General features: G+C 42.2%; 1 protein-coding gene across 1 annotated transcript; it reads right to left on the reverse strand.

The window, feature by feature from the left end:
- Nucleotides 1–1782: 1782 nt before the first annotated feature.
- COQ5 (coenzyme Q5, methyltransferase) lies at nt 1783–17638 on the reverse strand. The gene is made up of 7 exons (XM_060119576.1): nt 17420–17638; nt 13785–13934; nt 9756–9977; nt 5047–5153; nt 3345–3433; nt 2631–2742; nt 1783–2548 (listed from the first exon to the last, which is right to left on the reverse strand). Exons 1-7 carry the CDS (start codon nt 17619–17621, stop codon nt 2447–2449), a joined length of 984 nt encoding a protein of 327 aa, XP_059975559.1. The 5' UTR covers nt 17622–17638; the 3' UTR covers nt 1783–2446.
- Between the last annotated feature and the right edge of the window lie 289 nt (nt 17639–17927).

Here is a 17927-nt window from a genome sequence, read left to right on the forward strand (position 1 = left end):
ATGTGATTCTAATAAAGTCTGCAGGAATTTAAACTTATAAGCCTGCTGTGCTGTGCTTTAACTAGCTGTGTTCACATGTGAATTGAAGCTTTCATTAAAAGACCCAATTAAAACTGGATAAGTAAACTTCATTAAAGGTTTCCTGCTATCAATTTTAGGAAGACAAATCTTTTCTGTGAATAAAAGTGAATATGGCAGACTTGGCTTTTGTAGATAGGAAATATTCCAGAAGCTGAAACAACCCACGCCCATCCTGGGAAGCTGCAAGGAAGGTCCTGGTTTTTAAGTTCCCCTTTGTTTTCAGTGTTCACATGAGGTAAGCCTTTTTGTTTCAGACCTTGGATCTATGAGATACAATTAGTGTGTCTGAGCAGCCAGGCTAATGCTACACAGAGGGGGTGATAGATCTGAATTGACTGATGATTCCATCTTAAGAGCAGTATTAGGTCTGTAACATCTTTGGGAGGTTGTTTTTCTTTACCAGAACTTGGGGTCTTAAAAGTTCTAGTGAAGTTGATCAATGTTAGGACTGGGAAAGTTTTTGGGTAGAGGGGCAAAAAATTGTTTTACTATTATGGCAATTAAAATGGGAGAAGTTTTTCCCCTGCTTTCTGCAGGAAAGGAGTAGGAGGTACTGTGGAACGGGACTGCAATTGCAGTGGTTTAGGTTTGTATTTATATGAACAGACTGAGAATGCTCCTGTAATACATCTTTTTTCTACCTCCTTTTCCTCTTTTGTGACCTGGCTATATTTGTTTGAAGCCCAACAGGTGTTTGGCTTTCAAAGCTGCATCAATCTTGTCGATTTTAGCTCTACTTACAGTCTCCAGCTGCTTTCAGGCCACAAACAGCTGGACAATGGGAGTTCTAATTTGATCAGGCCCATATCTATCGCTAGGAAGTGACAGCTTTTAACTTTTTCTTGATTCAGGTATGAGAATCACATTGCCGCTGACAGAGGACTGGGTTGATGATCCATGAAGGTTTTTTTAGTGCTTGCTCCTTGTTAATTTCAAAGGCGCCAACTGGCTAAAAACAAAACTCAAAAGTTTTTCTAAGGTTTGGCTTTTTTTTTTTTTTTTTCCTGCGGTACGCGGGCCTCTCACTGTTGTGGCCTCTCCCGTTGTGGAGCACAGGCTCCGGACGCGCAGGCTCAGCGGCCATGGCTCACGGGCCCAGCTGCTCCGCGGCATGTGGGATCCTCCCGGACCGGGGCACGAACCCGTGTCCCCTGCATCGGCAGGTGGACTCTCAACCACTGCGCCACCAGGGAAGCCCTAAGGTTTAGCATTTTATCAATTGTTCTTAGGTGCTGTTCTTTGAGACAGGTGTATATAGAGTGCTGTATCTGGAAGCTTTTTAGTGACAAGGGCACAATCTTGTGAGTGAAGGTCGTGACTCACGTGAAGGGGTAAATGACCCCTGCTGTGCTGGGGCAAGAGGCAGTATATCTGAAGACTTTTCAAATAGCCTTGAACTAAGGTCTCTGCAATTCAACTGCCAGCCAACTCACAGGTTGATTTCTGCAACTTCTTACCAACCCTCCCCCACCCCCCAAAAAAACCCTTAAGTTTCATCTGCACTGAAAATATTTATGGTCTCATTTTAACATCAAAGAGTGGACTGTATTAAGGAGACAAGAGCTCTGTCCAGCTCTGCTGAGTACTGGAGGGGGTTTGGCTAGACAAATAGTTATCAAACTTTTTTGTTTGGCTATAAGACCCTGACTTCAAACGTATCCTGACAAAGAATCTCTCTGTAAGACGTGAAATCAGGTAGATTTATTCTTTCAACGAGGATTTGTCAAGTTTCCTTCATGACAGGCACTGAGGACACAACAGTGGCTTTTGGTAGAAGAACTGAATGAATAGTGATGAAAGTGTATTTCTTCCACCTACCTCAAGAAAAAAATGACAAAACCCATGAAAATTGTAAACTCATTTAGTGTTACAGTGTACAGTTCTAGTTGTGATCCTTAGCCCTCTAATTTGGGCCTTGGCTTTTGGCCCCAGACTTAGTCCTAGGCTGAAAGATGGACTTGGGTACAGCTAGGAAGTTTTCTGGTTCAAATCATCATTGGGTTCTAATGATTCATTATCCCTCTGGAAGGCAGCACTGGCAGAGAAGCCACAAATACACTTCAAAACTGAGTTTTAGTGCTGGTTTTCCTTAACCACATACTACAGAGCCAAGAAGAATTAGGAGTTAAGCAAACAGTACAGACCAAATACCTCTGGGAGAAGGCCTGAAGCAGCCCCAAAGGAAAGCTACAATAAAGTGACAGAAGCTTGTTTCTTTCACTTTGAGACTGGTCACATCAGAACATGAGTCCAAGGCGCACAGCCTTAAGAGGAGATGTTGTGCTGGTCTCACTAACCACATTATCCTTCGGCTCCAGCCTTTTGACAGGATGTGACTGGTTCACACTCCAGGATCTTAAAGGAGTTACAGTTTGAAGCCAGAATGAATGGCTACAATTCCTGATGTTAGATTTTCATAAGTCACCTTCTGAAAACCTGCATCTTCTATCATCTCCTTGAATTCCTCCTAAAACACAAAGAAGGATACAGCAAAAATCGCCTGGATTTCAACTGTAGGGCCTTTGTTGTAAGCTATAGAAGTTTTGTACCTGAGATGGGAACTGTCGGATACTTTCTACAAGGTATTGATAGGACTTCCAATCTCCTGCAATGACCTCTCCCAGGACAGGAATGACCTGGAAGCTATATACATCATAGAGCCTAAACAAAAAGGCAAAAGATTAAGATTAGAACATGACCGTTAATAAGCAAGAAGGTCTAAGCCTGGGATTATAAACTCAAATGCCTGTAAGGGTCAAGCAAGTACCTGAAATAAGTGAAGTGGGCCAGGTGCAAGAGCCTAGGGAGTAGTGAGGTTGTGGTGACAGGCACAGTTAGGAAGTACCAGAAAAGTGGAGGAGGGGCAGTTACTATTCAGCTCTGACTATTGCCATGTGGGAATATGGGCTTAACCAGGGTTGCCATATATCTGATTTCTCAAGTGAAGCTGGAAATCTAGATTTTTATGTAAAATTTCCTGATTTTAAAATATGGACATCTAAGTCAATTTTTAAAATAACCATGAGTCAAACAAAATACATATGTGGGCCCACTTGAGTCTCTGGTTACTGGTTTGAGACCCTTCTGGCCTAGGTGTTGTCATTCAGAAATGGCTGACCTCAGAGGTGGCACTGTCTCTCAGGGACTCTGGGACACTGAACTATGAAGTTCATGCTTATAGCTTACTGGCTATTTTCTGTCCACTTTGGGATGGGAAACGCTTGGCTAGATGAAGAAAATCAAGCCCTGTTAACAATACCAACCTGGATACGAGCGGATTGTTTACTTGGCTGAACTCCAGACAGAGAAACCGTCCTCCTGGCTTCAGGACACGATGGGCTTCCTGGAGCGCCTGAGCAAGACAGGAACAACAGAACACACTCGTCAGCAGCCCTCATTCAACTCTGGGAGGCTGAGGCGGCGTCAGCTCCTATGGGCGTTATAAAAGTTATTTCCCACAGATCCCGTGTTCACTCTCAGCTGGGAAGCTGTAATAGCAGAGATAACCCACAGTCTCCTAAATTTTTTAGGCATTCTGCTGCCCGTGACTAGAGAAGGTTACTTGGAGTAATCTAAACTGACTCAGATTGGTACAACCCCCCCACAGGTGGCAATTTTTGAATGACTTCTCAAAATCACAATGGATATTCCTTCTTGATCCAGCAATTTTACTTCAAGGAATCTATCTTACAGAAATGTTTCTATTGTGGAAATGACATGGGTTATTCATTATGGCACGATTTGAACAGCACAAGATTAGAAGTATCTTAACCATTAATGAGAGACCCTAAATTATGGAATATATATACAAAGGGAATGCAGCTATTAAAAAAAGGAAGAGCCAGTGTTCTTTATGTGCTGACATGGAAAAGTCTGCAGGTATATTTTTAAGGGAAAAAAAAGCAATGGGCAAAATGTTTCATATGCTAATATTTGTACAAAAAAAGAGAAAATAAATACACTTAATATGCACAAGACATCTTTGCAACCAACATTAAGAAATTGGTGACAGCAGGGGGAGGAGGCACTGAATGGTTGGGACACAAGGTGAAGACTTTTACTGATATATCCGTTTGTGCCTTTTGAACTTTGAATCTACTAAAATTTATTATTATTTTTTTTATTTAAAAGGAATAATAAACTGGCTACAGACACAGGACAGGTCATAAAAATGAAGCTAAAGTACACCATAAAGGATGTCCCACCTAAAGCAGGCAACTAGGCAACTGGAGTCCACATTACAGAAATGAAACTGGGTGCCTTGCTTACCATCTTCAAATGTGTGAACAGAATGTTCAAGCAGAAATAAAGAAGAGCTGCATCAGATTAAGAGCTGAACATTCCCTTCTTCCTACAGAGGAACCATGAATCTAGCTACTTTCTGCCAAAATAGGGTTTGAGTGCCTTTTTCTCTGTCAGCCTTGGAAATCCCTCTGGTCTGCAGTGTCAGAGTCAGTGGCTTCACAAGCGAGAGGAAGCAGATGAAATGAGAGAGCAAGACTGACAGTCTCAAAAATGTAAATACCGGGATTTCTCTGGTGGCCCAGTGGTTAAGAATCTGCCTTCCAACGCAGGGGACGCGGGTTTGATCCCTGGTTGGGGAACTAAGATCCCACATGCCACGGGGCAACTAAGACCACGCACTCTGGAGCCCGCGCGCCACAACTAGAGAGAAGCCCGCCACCGCAACTAAGACCTGATGCGGCCAAATAAATAAATTTTTTTTTAAAAGATGTAAATACCAACCCAAGCAACAAAGGCTTCTGTGGGGATCTGCTCTGTGTTTTTTTTTCAATTTTGTGGGCAGGAAAATTGGCAATTTAAAGGATTAAGACCTCTAAGTCTGAAACATTCAACTCAGGAGCTGAGCCCAGAGAAGAATCTCTCCCTTTCCTCATTCACGGTGGAGCCACTCCAGGAGAACTAATATCCTGAGTCGTGCAAGCGGATGCAGCCATTCATTACCCGATCGATGTGTGTGACATTCCGGATCCCAAAGGCAATGGTGTAAACATCAAACTTGTCATCATCAAAGGGCAGTTCTTCAGCGTCTCCCAATACCCAAGCAAGTCCTGAAAGAGAAAAGCAGTTCTGGCCTCAGTCTGGACAGCTGTCTCCTTTGCACCCAGTGAACTGTCAAACCTGAGGAGGGGGTCGTGGGAAACCCTGAATTTGCAGTAGGCCGGACAGAACTGTGGGTACCGTGGACACCCTGTTGGCGGCTGGCTTGTGAAGTGGGGGCAGTCCTGTGGCAATTAGCCCTTAAACCTGTGGAATCTGACGCTAACTCTGGGTAATTAGTGTCAGAACTGAACTGAATTGTTGGAGAGCTGGTTGGCGCTGGAGAACTGGAGAGCTGTTTGGTGCCGGGCAAACATCACACGTGTGGTGTCTGAAGTGGTGTCAGAAAATGCACACCTGCCTTCTCCAGTGGATTCCTGGCCACCGTCTTCACGGTGTTCTCCAGTCCTGAGAATGTGAAGCTGGTGCCCTTGAAGTTTAGCAGGAAGTCCCTCCAAGGTTCTCAGAGTAGACACTGGTCACTTAGTTATGCCTTACCCTTAAGCAATTTTTATCCAACTAGGTGTTTTGTGTAAAGCACTGTGGTTAAGAGCCCAGGTCCTGGGGTTGCCTGTGTTCTAATTCCAGCTTCCCCATTTATTAGCTATATAATGTTTAATAAACTACTTTGTTTCCTCATCTGTAAAATGGAGTCAATAATAGTACCTACTTCAGACAGTCATTGGAAGTATTCTCAGTATGTAATTTAGTATAATTATATTGGTTCTCCTGGAGTCATAGCGAAGCAGTGTCTTGACTGCAAGTCTGGTCATGAATTCAGAAAACACCCAAGGGAGCTCCCCATCAGGGTAGCTATGTCCTCTGAGGATCCTGATTTGGCTTTAATATTATTCAACTTGCAGTGAATCAGACATAAAGTATGATAGAGGGACTTCCCTGGTGGTGTAGTGGTTAAGAATCTGCCTGCCAACGCAGGGGACAAGGTTCGAGCCCTGGTCTGGGAAGATCCCACATGCCACGGAGCCACTAAGCCTGAGCACCACAACTACTGAGCCTGTGCTCTAGAGCCCGTGAGCCACAACTACTGAAGCCCGTGCACCTAGAGCCCGTGTTCCACAACAAGAGAAGCAACCACAATGAGAAGCCCGTGCACTGCAATGAAGAGTAGCCGACGCTCGCCGCAACTAGAGAAAGCCCGCGAGCAGGAACAAAGACCCAATGCAGCCATAAGTAAATAAATTTAAAATAAAATAAAATAAAACACTTGGCTTCCTTAAATAAATAAATAAAATAAAAGCACTGTCACGTTCGGTGTCTCAATGGAACTTAAAAAAAAAAAAGTATGATATAGAAGGAAGGCACTATAGGGGAAGGTCAATGGAAATAACCCTCCTGGAAGGCATGCCAGCAGTATTTAACAAGAGCCCTAGTAATAAGTATATCCTTTGACCCAGCTATTTGAATTTTAGGAGGAGGACATTAATGACATCATCATCAAAGCTACTGCTTACTAAGCCCATGATGGCAGGGTCTGTATCGTCACTTTGCATACATTATCTTCTCACATCCTCATACCGACTCTGAGACAGCCGTACTATCATCTTCATGTTTCAGTTGAACAAAATTGAGTATCAGAAAGATTGAAGTAGCTTGCCTAAGGTCACACAGATGGATTAGAACTCAGGAAGTTTTATTCCAGAGCCTGTGTTTTTAACAGTTATGGGATAGTACCTCCTACTGTGAGAAGGGTTATTATTTTCTACATTTTATAGATAAGGTAATTGAGATCTAGAGAGCCTAAACACTTGTCCAAATATATAGTCAGTAAAAAGAAAATAATGATGCATGCAAAAATTTACAAATAAGGATGTTACAACATTGTGCTACGTGCAAAAACATCAGGAAAAAAAGAAAGATCAACTAGTTACGTAAATTGGTTATGCAAATCATAAAACATCCATATGAGGGAATATCATAAAAAATGATTTTAAGGAAATTTTTTTTTTTTTTTGGCTGCACCATGTGGCTTGTGGGATATTAGTCCCTTGACCATGGATCGAACCTGAGCCCTCAGCAGTTAGAGTGTGCAGTCCTAATCACTGGACCGCCAGAGAATTCCCAGGAGTTTTTAATAACATGGGAAAATCTCATGATACAATGCTGAATTAAATAAAGCAGGATACTAAATTATATACATAAGATGTTCTCAATTTTATAAAAAGAAAATGATTAGGAAAAAGCTAGGAAGGAAATATATTGAGGGTCATCTCTGGATGCTGAAACTCTGGTTAATATTTACTTCTTAATACCTTTTCAAATTTTTGATTTCTAATATCCAAAATTTTCCCAAATATATCACTTTTATAAACCATCAAATAATCTTTTTAAGGTTCCTGCCCTCCAAGCTTCCATTTTGGGAGGAAGTGCTACATGTAAGTAAAACACATAATAGTACTACACACAAAAATGCCTTTACACATTAATTTTTTAAACTATTAAATCATTTCTAGGATCTTCCTACTTAGTTTCAAATTTTTTTGCATGATATTTTTTGCAAAGGTATTATTATTGGAGATTTATAAAGCAAGGAGGAAAGATAAAACCATACTATGCAGCATGTAATGATTCCTACGCAGGTGGATTTCTTGGCTGTTAGGAGAGCCTGAAGGGCAAGCTGTGCTATGGAAGAGATGATTTGAGAGGTGGAACATTACCCATCATTTTCATCTTTGTTCTCCAGTCTTCGTGGCTAAGCACCAGAGAGAAGGGAAACACGTTTCTCAGTAGGAGTAAGAACACGGTGCCTTTGTCTAGAAACACTAGTGACTGTCAGCCTTCTGATCAGTGTTGATGGTTAACAAAAGAGCCCTTCATTTGGGGGGCCAAGTGGGCTGCAGTTCGTCTAGGCAGCTCATTCTGTGGGTGGGAGGAGGAGGAGGCAGCAGAATTGAGCTAAAATAACCATAGACACTCATGGTGGGGGTGGGGGAGGGGAGAAGTGCTGATAGGGACCCAAGGGACTTGGCTTCCTTTGCTGTGCACCACTGCCTCTCACGGGGGCTGCCTGCAGTGCTCGGCCAGCGTGGAAGAGGGCAGTGCAGCGGCTCTGAAGAGCTGGGTAAATGTGCTGCAGCTGCCAGATCAGTACTTGTACTGGGGCAAAAAACTGGGGGCAAAAGTATTTCAAAATATGAAAACAAACAGAAAGCCAAATGCAAAATGTATATCTTTAAGCTAGAGCAGAAACTGTCTATTTGGAGGCTGCAACAGGCTCCTGGAGATACCCAGGCATTCTCCCATTGGCCACTGAGAGTACCGTGCTAGGGAAATTTGAGGAGTACCATTTACGGGTGATTCTTCAACTGCATCAGCTGGGCCCTCTGAGAAACCCACGATGAAACAGAGGTAGGAGGGCAAAAGGTTTTTTTTCTTTTTGGGGACAGGGGGGTGAGAGGAGACACCTGGGAAAAATAAAAAGGAGAGGAAGCAAGGCTGTGTGGGAAAAGCCGTTAGACCTGCAATGGAATATTACTCAGCCATGAAAAGAAACGAAATTGAGTTATTTGCAGTGAGGTGGATGGACCTAGAGTCTGTCACACACAGTGAAGTAAGTCAGAAAGAGAAAAACAAATGCCGTATGCTAACGCATATATTTGGAATCAAAAAAAAAAAGGTACTGATGAACCTAGTGGCAGGGCAGGAATAAAGACGCAGACGTAGAGAATGGACTTGAGGACACAGCGGGTGAGGGGCAAAGTGAGAGTAGCATCGACATACATATACACAACCAAATGTAAGAGAGATAGCTAGTGGGAAGCAGCAGCATAGCACAGGGAGGTCAGCTCGGTGCTTTGTGATGACCTAGAGGGATGGGATAGGGAGGGTGGGAGGGAGCCTCAAGAGGGAATATGGGGATGTATGTGTGTATATGGCTGATTCACTTTGTTGTACAACAGAAATTAACACAGTATTGTGAAGCAATTATATTCCAATAAAGATGTATTAAAATAAATAAATAAATCACACACACACACACACACACACACACACACACACACACACACACACCTCCCCCCAAAAACAAAGCCATTAGACCTGGATGAAGATCTGAGAAAGTCTCAGCCCACCCAATGGTGGGGGTGGGGTAGAGGTGCTCTGGAGCAAAGACTGCCTGTAAAAAGAGCCCCACATGGGAAATGTCCAGGCCCCAGGAGCCCTGGTTTGAAAGCTGAAGCAGAGCTTAGTTTTGGGAGGGGGATGAAATGGCTCAAGAACAGGGCATGGGGGTCACTGGGGAGCTGCTGGGAATTAAAAGCCAAACTTGTCTCAGTGTCCAAGAGCTGAGATCCAAAGAGCCAGCCCCCATTCCGGATCTGCCATTTAAATTGTGTTAGTTGAAGCAGATACTTAACCTCTTTGGGTTTGGGTTATCTACCCTGTCACATGTGGCTGATAATCTAACTCCCTGGGTTGCTGAAATAATGTACGTAACAGCACATATGCTGGACGCAGCCACACAAATTATCCTCCACTCCTACCTATCTGTAAGTTTTTGAAACCTGGAAGAGAAAGCACTTCAGCATTGTACATATTCCATCTTATTTTATAAACATATAAACATCTCCTCTGGGTCCACTTTCTGCAGGACTTACCAGCTTTGTATCCTTGAGCACGGGCTTTCTGTTTTCCAATCTTTAGCATCTCCTTGTTGATGTCGCAGACCATGACATGAGAACCGCCCAAAGAATCCTCTTCATTCTGGTACTTTTTGGCAATTTCTTCCCAGGATAAATTTTGTTGGGCCCTTAATTGCCTCTTCTCCTTTCTCTGATGCTGTGCCTGAACATAATTAAGGAACCGGAATGCAATGTCACCTGTGGGAAGCCAACAGGAGGAAAGATCAAACACAAACAAAAACAAAAACCCAGCATTTCTTAAACCCAAAAGGAGCAACAAAGGTACAGGGGTTGAGGAGTGTATGAAAATTGAACTTTGTACTCATCTCAACAGTAACTATTTTTTTAATTTTAATTTTTATATATTTTATTTATTTATTTTTGGCTGCGTTGGGTCTTCCTGGCTGTGCGCCGGCTTTCTCTAGCTGCGGCAAACGGAGGCTACTCTTCATTATGGTGCACAGGCTTCTCATTGCGGTGGCTTCTCTTGTTGTGGAGCACAGGCTCTAGGTGTGCGGGCTTCAGTAGTTGTGGCTCGTGGGCTCTAGAGCGCAGGCTCAGTAGCTGTGGTGCACGGGCTTAGTTGTTCCACGGCACGTGGGATCTTCGGGGACCAGGGCTTGAACCCATGTCCCCTGCATTGGCAGGCGGATTCTTAACCACTGCGCCACCAGGGAAGCCCAGTAACTTTTATTTTTAACAGCAAATTTTTAACGTCTAAGATTCTTTAAAGAAACCGGGACTTCCCTGGTGGCTCAGTGTTTAAAAATCCGCCTGCCAATGCAGGGGACACGGGTTCAAGCCCTGCTCCAGGATGACCCCACATGCTGCGGAGCAACTAAGCCCGTGCGCCACAGCTACTGAGGCCACGTGCCACAACTACTGAAGCCCGTGCGCCTAGAGCCTGTGCTCCACAACAAGAGAAGCCACCGCAGTGAGAAGCCCGCGCACCACAACGAAGAGTAGCCCCCACTTGCCGCAACTAGAGAAAGCCTGCATGCAGCAATGAAGACCCAAAGCAGCCAAAAATAAATAAATTAATTAATTAATTAAAAAAAAAACCTCGGGCTTCCCTGGTGGCGCAGTGGTTGGGGGTCCGCTTGCCGATGCAGGGGACACGGGTTCGTGCCCCGGTCCAGGAAGATCCCACGTGCCGCAGAGCGACTGGGCCCATGAGCCATGGCCGCTGAGCCTGCGTGTCCGGAGCCTGTGCTCCGCAATGGGAGAGGCCACAGCAGTGAGAGGCCTGTGTACCGCAAAAAAAAAAAAAAAACCTTTAAAAAATTGCATATGTAATGCATGGACACATTCTTACTATAAGACTCAATACCTAAACATGTAGAATAAAACATGAAAGTTGCATTCTCTGTCCACACTCTCCAGACATAACAAGTGTTAAGAGCTTAGCGTGCAGCCTTCTAGTCTTTTTCTAATAATTTTTATGACAGTAACATAAAGGTAAAGGTACAGTCACAAGCAACAGTTCCCTGCCACACCACTTCCTACTCCCAGTTCAGTTCCCCACAGACCATCCTTCCCAACTCCTTTAACTGTTTATTCTGTTGGTTACAGCTACTTCTTTACTCACCAGCTACTTCTTTACTCACCCCCATCTCTGCTTGCTTTTATCCTCCCAATATATTTTATCACTTTTCATAATTCCTCAGATACCTTTGTAACCTAGAGTAATAAACTAATCAATATATTTTTTTATTTTAATTTTTTCATTGAAGTATAGTTGATTTACAATGTTTCAGGTGTACAGCAAAGTGGTTCAGTTTTACATATATATACATTTTTTTCTTTTTCAGATTCTTTTCCATTATAGGTTATTACAAGATGTTGAATACAGTTCCCTGTGTTATACAGTAAGTCCTTGTTGTTTATTTTATATATAGTAGTATACCTCTGTTAATCCCAATTCCAAATTTATCCCTCCACCCCAGTATTTTATTTCTTATTCCACCAACTACAGACAGTACCTCTTGACTCCCTTCAGCATTCCATCATATATATATTTTTATTCTGTCAAGCCTGATAACATTTTATTTGTTCTATAGCTACGTCTTCTGTGCTTTGTTGATGGTTTGAGTCTAAAAGCTGAAAATCAAGTGTGTACATTATTGTGACCAGGTAAATATTGTTCGGGCAAAGCCAGTGCTTTCCGGATCACATTTCCCTTTTTATAATGCAGTTTCCTTGTCTTTGTTTATTTCTTACACTGTAAGAAATATATCCTTAAGTTTTTCCATTCTCTCCATCCAATTAGGTATTCTCTAGTCACTTTCCTATATATCTAAATATATGTACTCATATAAAACAACTTAAAAACATAAATGGGGATCATATTATATGCATTGTATACAACTTTTCTTTTTCTTCCCACTTAATATGTCCTTGAGACCATTCCATTGGTATTTATAGGCTTTCCTCATTCTTTTAAATAGCTACCTAATATTTTATAGTATTGATGTATCTTAATTTAAAGCCATTTCTTTTTAAAAAATATATATTTATTTATTTTATTTTTTGACTGTGTTGGGTCTTTGGTGCTGTGTGTGGGCTTTTCTCTTTAGTTGTGGTGAGCAGGGTCTACTCTTCATTGCGGTGCACGGGCTTCTCATTGCGGTGGCTTCTCTTGTTGTGGAGCATGGGCTCTAGGCTCACAGGCTTCACTAGTTGTGGCACATGGGCTCAGTAGTTGTGGCTTGTAGGTTCTAGAGAGCAGGCTTAGTAGTTGTGGCGCACAGGCTTAGTTGCTCCGCGGCATGTGGGATCTTCCCAGACCAGGGATCGAACCTGTGCCCCCTGCATTGGCAGGCAGATTCTTAACCACTGCGCCACCAGGGAAGTCCCTAAAGCCATTTCTTTATTGAGGTAGAAATAGGTTATTTCCAATTTTTCACTATGACTAAAAATTATGCAGTGAGCATATTTGTAGCTCTACTTTTTCAATGTCTTTTTAAATATATGGGATTACTTTTCAATTGTATTTTCTAAATGGGCAGTTGCTAGCATGTGGTAATGTTACTGGCTGGGGTACATTGGAGATAGAAGCAGCTCTGACTGACCCCCTTCTGTAGCTATCTCTCTGTGCAAGTTTTTGTTTTTGTTTTCAGACTACATGTCTAGAATTTGAACTGTGGGATCCTAGACTGTAAGCATTTTAGATTTTGATAGATTCTTCTAAATCGTCCTCCACCTTACTGCCCTCTGTGCTTCCTTTTGGGTAGAGGGCCACACCAACAAAGCCACACATATGCATGTTTCAAACATGGACATTTGTCTACTGTAATTTATTATTATACATTATCCTATTAGTATAGATTATGACATTATTACATTATATTACACATTATGACATTTTTCTCTCCAAATGCCTAGTGTGCACCAAATAACAAAGGACCATGCATAAATAAATGAGCTTTTGATATCTGATATCATAGTAGGTTAGGCAGAAAAGTCTGCCTAGAAAGCTTACATAACATGATAAAAGCTCTCCCACTTCCCCACACCAAAGAAAGAGGGAAAGTGGGATAAAGGTTAAACAGAAGGTAAAACGGTTGTTTAGATGGGGAAATGCCACTGGAGTTAAAAATTGGTCGTTTTACTTTGTAATCCTCTGAATTTTAGAAAAGTGACAGGCACAAAGCTGATATTCTGTGCTTTTGACTGACATTCAGTTAAAAAGAAAAGAGTAAATCTTTCTGAGAAGTGTACTGATTTTCAATTACTATCTTCAGGCTAATGGTAGGTGAGCTAGCTCATTCCAACAAGAGACACTAATTTTTTAAAACTATTTTATTTTTATTTTTTACTTATTTATTTATTTTGGCCACACTGCGAGGCATGCGGGGTCTCAGTTCCCCGACCAGGGATCTAACCTGTGCCCCCTGCAGCGGAAGTGCAGAGTCTTAACCACTGGACCGCCAGGGAAGTCCCAAGAGACACTAGTTTTTATAAAAGGAGCTTAGTGGTACCCCAGGATACAGAACTGTATGTTACCTGTGCCTCCAGCAACATCCAGCAGCTGGGTCCCCGGAAACGGGCGCATCTTCCAGAGCAGCAAATCCTTCCAAACACGGTGGATACCAAGACTCATCACATCATTCATCACATCATACTTCTTGGCCACACTTTCAAACACCTGATAGACTTGAGAGAAATACAACATGATTGGACTATTCATAAGATTAACCTGGAAAAGTCCTAAATGAAAGAGGAGAAAGCTTTCCCCCCCATGAAATTAACTGTCTGCAAGGTGGAGCCAAGTCATAATGCTTGATGCCCAAGTCTTCACCTTAACATTACCCCTTCTGAAAAAGGCTTAAATTACATCATGTAAGAAAGAAGTCAACCTCTTTTCTGTTATCTTAGTTAGCTTTACCTAGGGTCATTACCTTGTAATAATGTCATGCACATACTTAAGTACTAAATAGGTTTCTGTTTTTCTTTTTCTTTTTTTTTGCCACGCAGCTTGGCTTGCAGGATCTTAGTTCCCTGACCAGGGATCGAACCCGCGCCCTCAGCAGTGAAAGCGCTGTGTCCTAACCACTGGACCGTCAGGGAATTCCCCAGTTTCTGTTTCTTAGAGGAAGGGGCGGTGGGGGGTTGGAATGTTTCTAATATTATTATAATAAAAGACAACAAAATCCATTAGAAAGACATGACAAATGGATGGGAAGACCTCAGCTCATCTCTGCCAGCATCACTGAGAAAAACCTCATGTACAATTTGGTGGGCAGATGGATGGCAGGATGTGAATCAGGGCCAAGTCACACTGTAGAGGGTCCTCATGACCCTCCATAGGATTAAGGCAGAATGTGGAATCTGGGCTAGCTGAAGAGTTAAGGAATTTACTATCCAATACACTTTAAAGTACAGGCTACATTTAACTTCTTTGCACCTCAATTTCTGCCCATGAGATGAGAATATCAGCGCCAGCCCCCTACCTGCCTGCTGTAAGGCTGAATTAGGTAATGAAGGGGAGACACGTTGAGTTCCTCAGATAAAATGTGCTGCTTAGACCCAAAACATTACTGTCCTCTGCTGAATCAGCAGACTACAGAGCCCCCTCCTTTAACTCAATCTTGAATGTCTATTCTCAACCTTGGGATCCTATAAGCTTGCTCTTTGCTTTTGAACATCTTTTGGGGGTACTTAGAGTGACACTAAGGCTCAATCCACTAAGTATAAGCCCTTCTTGCTTTACATGGTTCTAATATACAAGAATTTCAGTTACTGTGGTTTAGTTCAATAATACCAGTCCTCCAGCAACTTCAAATCCAGTGGTCTATTAACTGAGACTAATTACATAAAGTACAAATTCTGCTAGTAGTTCTTCAGTCCACAAATCATACATAAATAACAGATATGCATCATGATCAGAAGCCAATAATGTCACTTCTCAGTTTGTAGGTGGTTGGTCACTAGACATCAGTTATTCAGTTCACATGCAGACAGCAAAGCATGTAGTTGTGTTATCTTCTTATCTCAGCTGTAAATCTCGGTGGCATTGTACAAAACTAGATAACTGAAAGAGGAAACTGGCCAATGAAAATGAAAGTGCAACAAAATAATGAAAAGTGATAACCCTAGAAGTGAAATTTGAATATGTCAGTGGAGTTACAGGAGAAACATGACCATGGGAATGTTGATACTGCTGCTCCTCGAGAGGTTTTAGATATGCAGCCAGAGGAACTTGGGGAAAATTAACTTATGGATGTAAATGAGAATGTGGTTGTGATGAAAAGGTTGAAGATGTCCCGGAGGAAATGATGCCAGCAAAAAATTTCACATTAAAGGAATTCTTGGAGATATTTCATGACATTGAAAGTGAAAGGATAAAATGTTAGAAGCTGACTGAACCTTAGAAGTATGGCCGTTTGCTGAGGCATGAAGGTGCTCACTCCCTACTGTAAATTATATGCCAAAAAGGACGCAAACACTGTTTAAACTACTCGTGGTAAATTTTTTACAAAGGAATAAAACAACTTAATTCTCAATCTTTCTAATTTTTTATTAGGTTTTAATTTAATTTAAAAATTTAAATTTAAACAATTAAAAATTCTAATTGTATTAATTAAATCTAATTTTAAATGACAGTGTGCTAAATAAATATCAACTTTACTATTTTTTCATTTCCTTATACATTTATAACTGACAGTAAGAGAGTTTTTGATGTTTGATAATTTTTAAAGGTTCTGGAACAATCGCTATTTTCCCCATTGATCCTTAAGGTCATTGTCATGATTTCAGCTTGCATGGACATTTTTACTGTCCTGCATCATTGTGCAAAGGGAAGATTGCCTGTACTTCAATCTTGGGTCTCAACATGGAAGTCGTATTTAGCTTACTGGGTAACTCTTCCCCCCCGTCATTGTGTGAAATGTTGTTTATACATTGTAAAGCACAATACAGAGGTTAAGCATTATTATTATTTTGGAAGCAACCCATGTGGATTCAAATTCCAGCTATGCCACTTATTAGTAGTTTATTCATCTATACAAACAGGATAAGAGTTCCTACCTCATACGCTTGTATTTATAAGAACTAATGTGAAATATTTTTAAAAGGTTTCAGGGCCTCAATAAAAGTTTGCTATCGTTTTACTTGGCTCCATTTATTTCACGCCATAATCAGTTATCAAGCTCCCAATGTGCATCAGGTGCTGAGGATACAGACGTGAATGAGCCACCATCCTAGCTTTCTGGGGATTCACAGTGAAATAAATGTTAGTTTAAATTCAGTATTCAAAGAGTTACAGTAGAGCTACGTATAATATTTAGTTAAGGTTCAGGTGAGAGGTAATACAACGTGCTAGTCTATAAGAGGATGGAAATTCAGTTGTAGGCTCTTTCTCTTATTTCCTGGGTGACCATAGGCCAAGTTAAGGAACCTCTCAGAGTCTCACCTTATCCATCTGTAATATGGGCATAATACCTTCCCCATTACAAATGGTACAGCGTTGTTAAAAAGTTCTTTTCCTTTCCTATGCTTATGGCGAACACAAAAAACTGCTCAACAATATCTAACATTTACTGAGCAATTATGAAGTGCCAGGCATTATTCAAAATTCTTCACTGTATGAAGTAATCTAATCTTCACAAGAACTCTATGAAAAAAGTTACTATTATTCCTATCGGGCAAATTTGGAAGCTGAGGCACACAGAAAATAGTTTCCTTCTTTCTTTTTATAAAAGATGGCCTATCCCTTTAGCAAGAGATTAAGAACGTGGGCTCTGTAGTCCGACCAAACTGGGTTGGAATACTAGTTCCACCACTTACTAGCTATGTTAAACTGGGCAAGTTTTTGCTTAACGTTTAAGCCTCAATTTCCTCATACGTAACATGGGATAGCAATATTCATCATCGGGAAGTTGAAATGAGAATTGTAAACAATGTCTGCACACTGCCTGGCACATCATAAACGCTCAACTGATGGGGTTTTGTGATAATTACTTAAAAAGAGGAAGCGTCTCAGTTTGGCAGGGTTAGGCTGGGGATACTCCTTGGAGGTCAGGACTGCAGAAGATAATGCACCAGAGCCGACAGGACGTTAAATCAACCCTTAATAAGGGCAGAAGAAACTAGACCGCAGACGGTCAGATTCCCCCCCTCCCCCCTCTCACCCTTTTCACCTTTGCCCCCCTTCTCCTCTTCCGACACAGTCGCAAACCCGAAGTGCGTTTCGGTTGCCCGCTTCTCTTGGGACAAGAGCCGCGCACCCAGCGGGCCCCTGGGCCAGGAGCTACGAAGCCCGGGAAGCCTGCAGCCCGGCAACACTCGCGACCACTCACGGCAGCAGAAGCTCCGTAAAACCCAGCTCCTGGGGGCCGCCATCTTGACAGTCGGGTGACCGCCGCCAGACAGGATGTCGCGTTGCCTCACTAGATGGCTGACGGCGGCCGACCAGAGACATTATTAGCTGAAGGCGTCCTGAAACCTGATATTAAGGAGTTCTGCAGGATCTCTGGGATTCTGAGGCTATTTAGGCTTTGAGTACCCGAAATCCCTTTCTCTCTCTCCAAATTGAATATAGAATTCACCAGGAATGAGCGGACCCTAGGGAGAACCCCCAATCACCTCTCTGAGGCCACGTCTCTGCATCTTGCCAACCTGTAGTACGAACTTCCAAGATATTGAGTA

This window comes from Mesoplodon densirostris, chromosome 15 (genome assembly GCF_025265405.1).
Source record: "Mesoplodon densirostris isolate mMesDen1 chromosome 15, mMesDen1 primary haplotype, whole genome shotgun sequence".
Classification (NCBI taxonomy): Eukaryota; Metazoa; Chordata; class Mammalia; order Artiodactyla; family Ziphiidae; genus Mesoplodon; species Mesoplodon densirostris.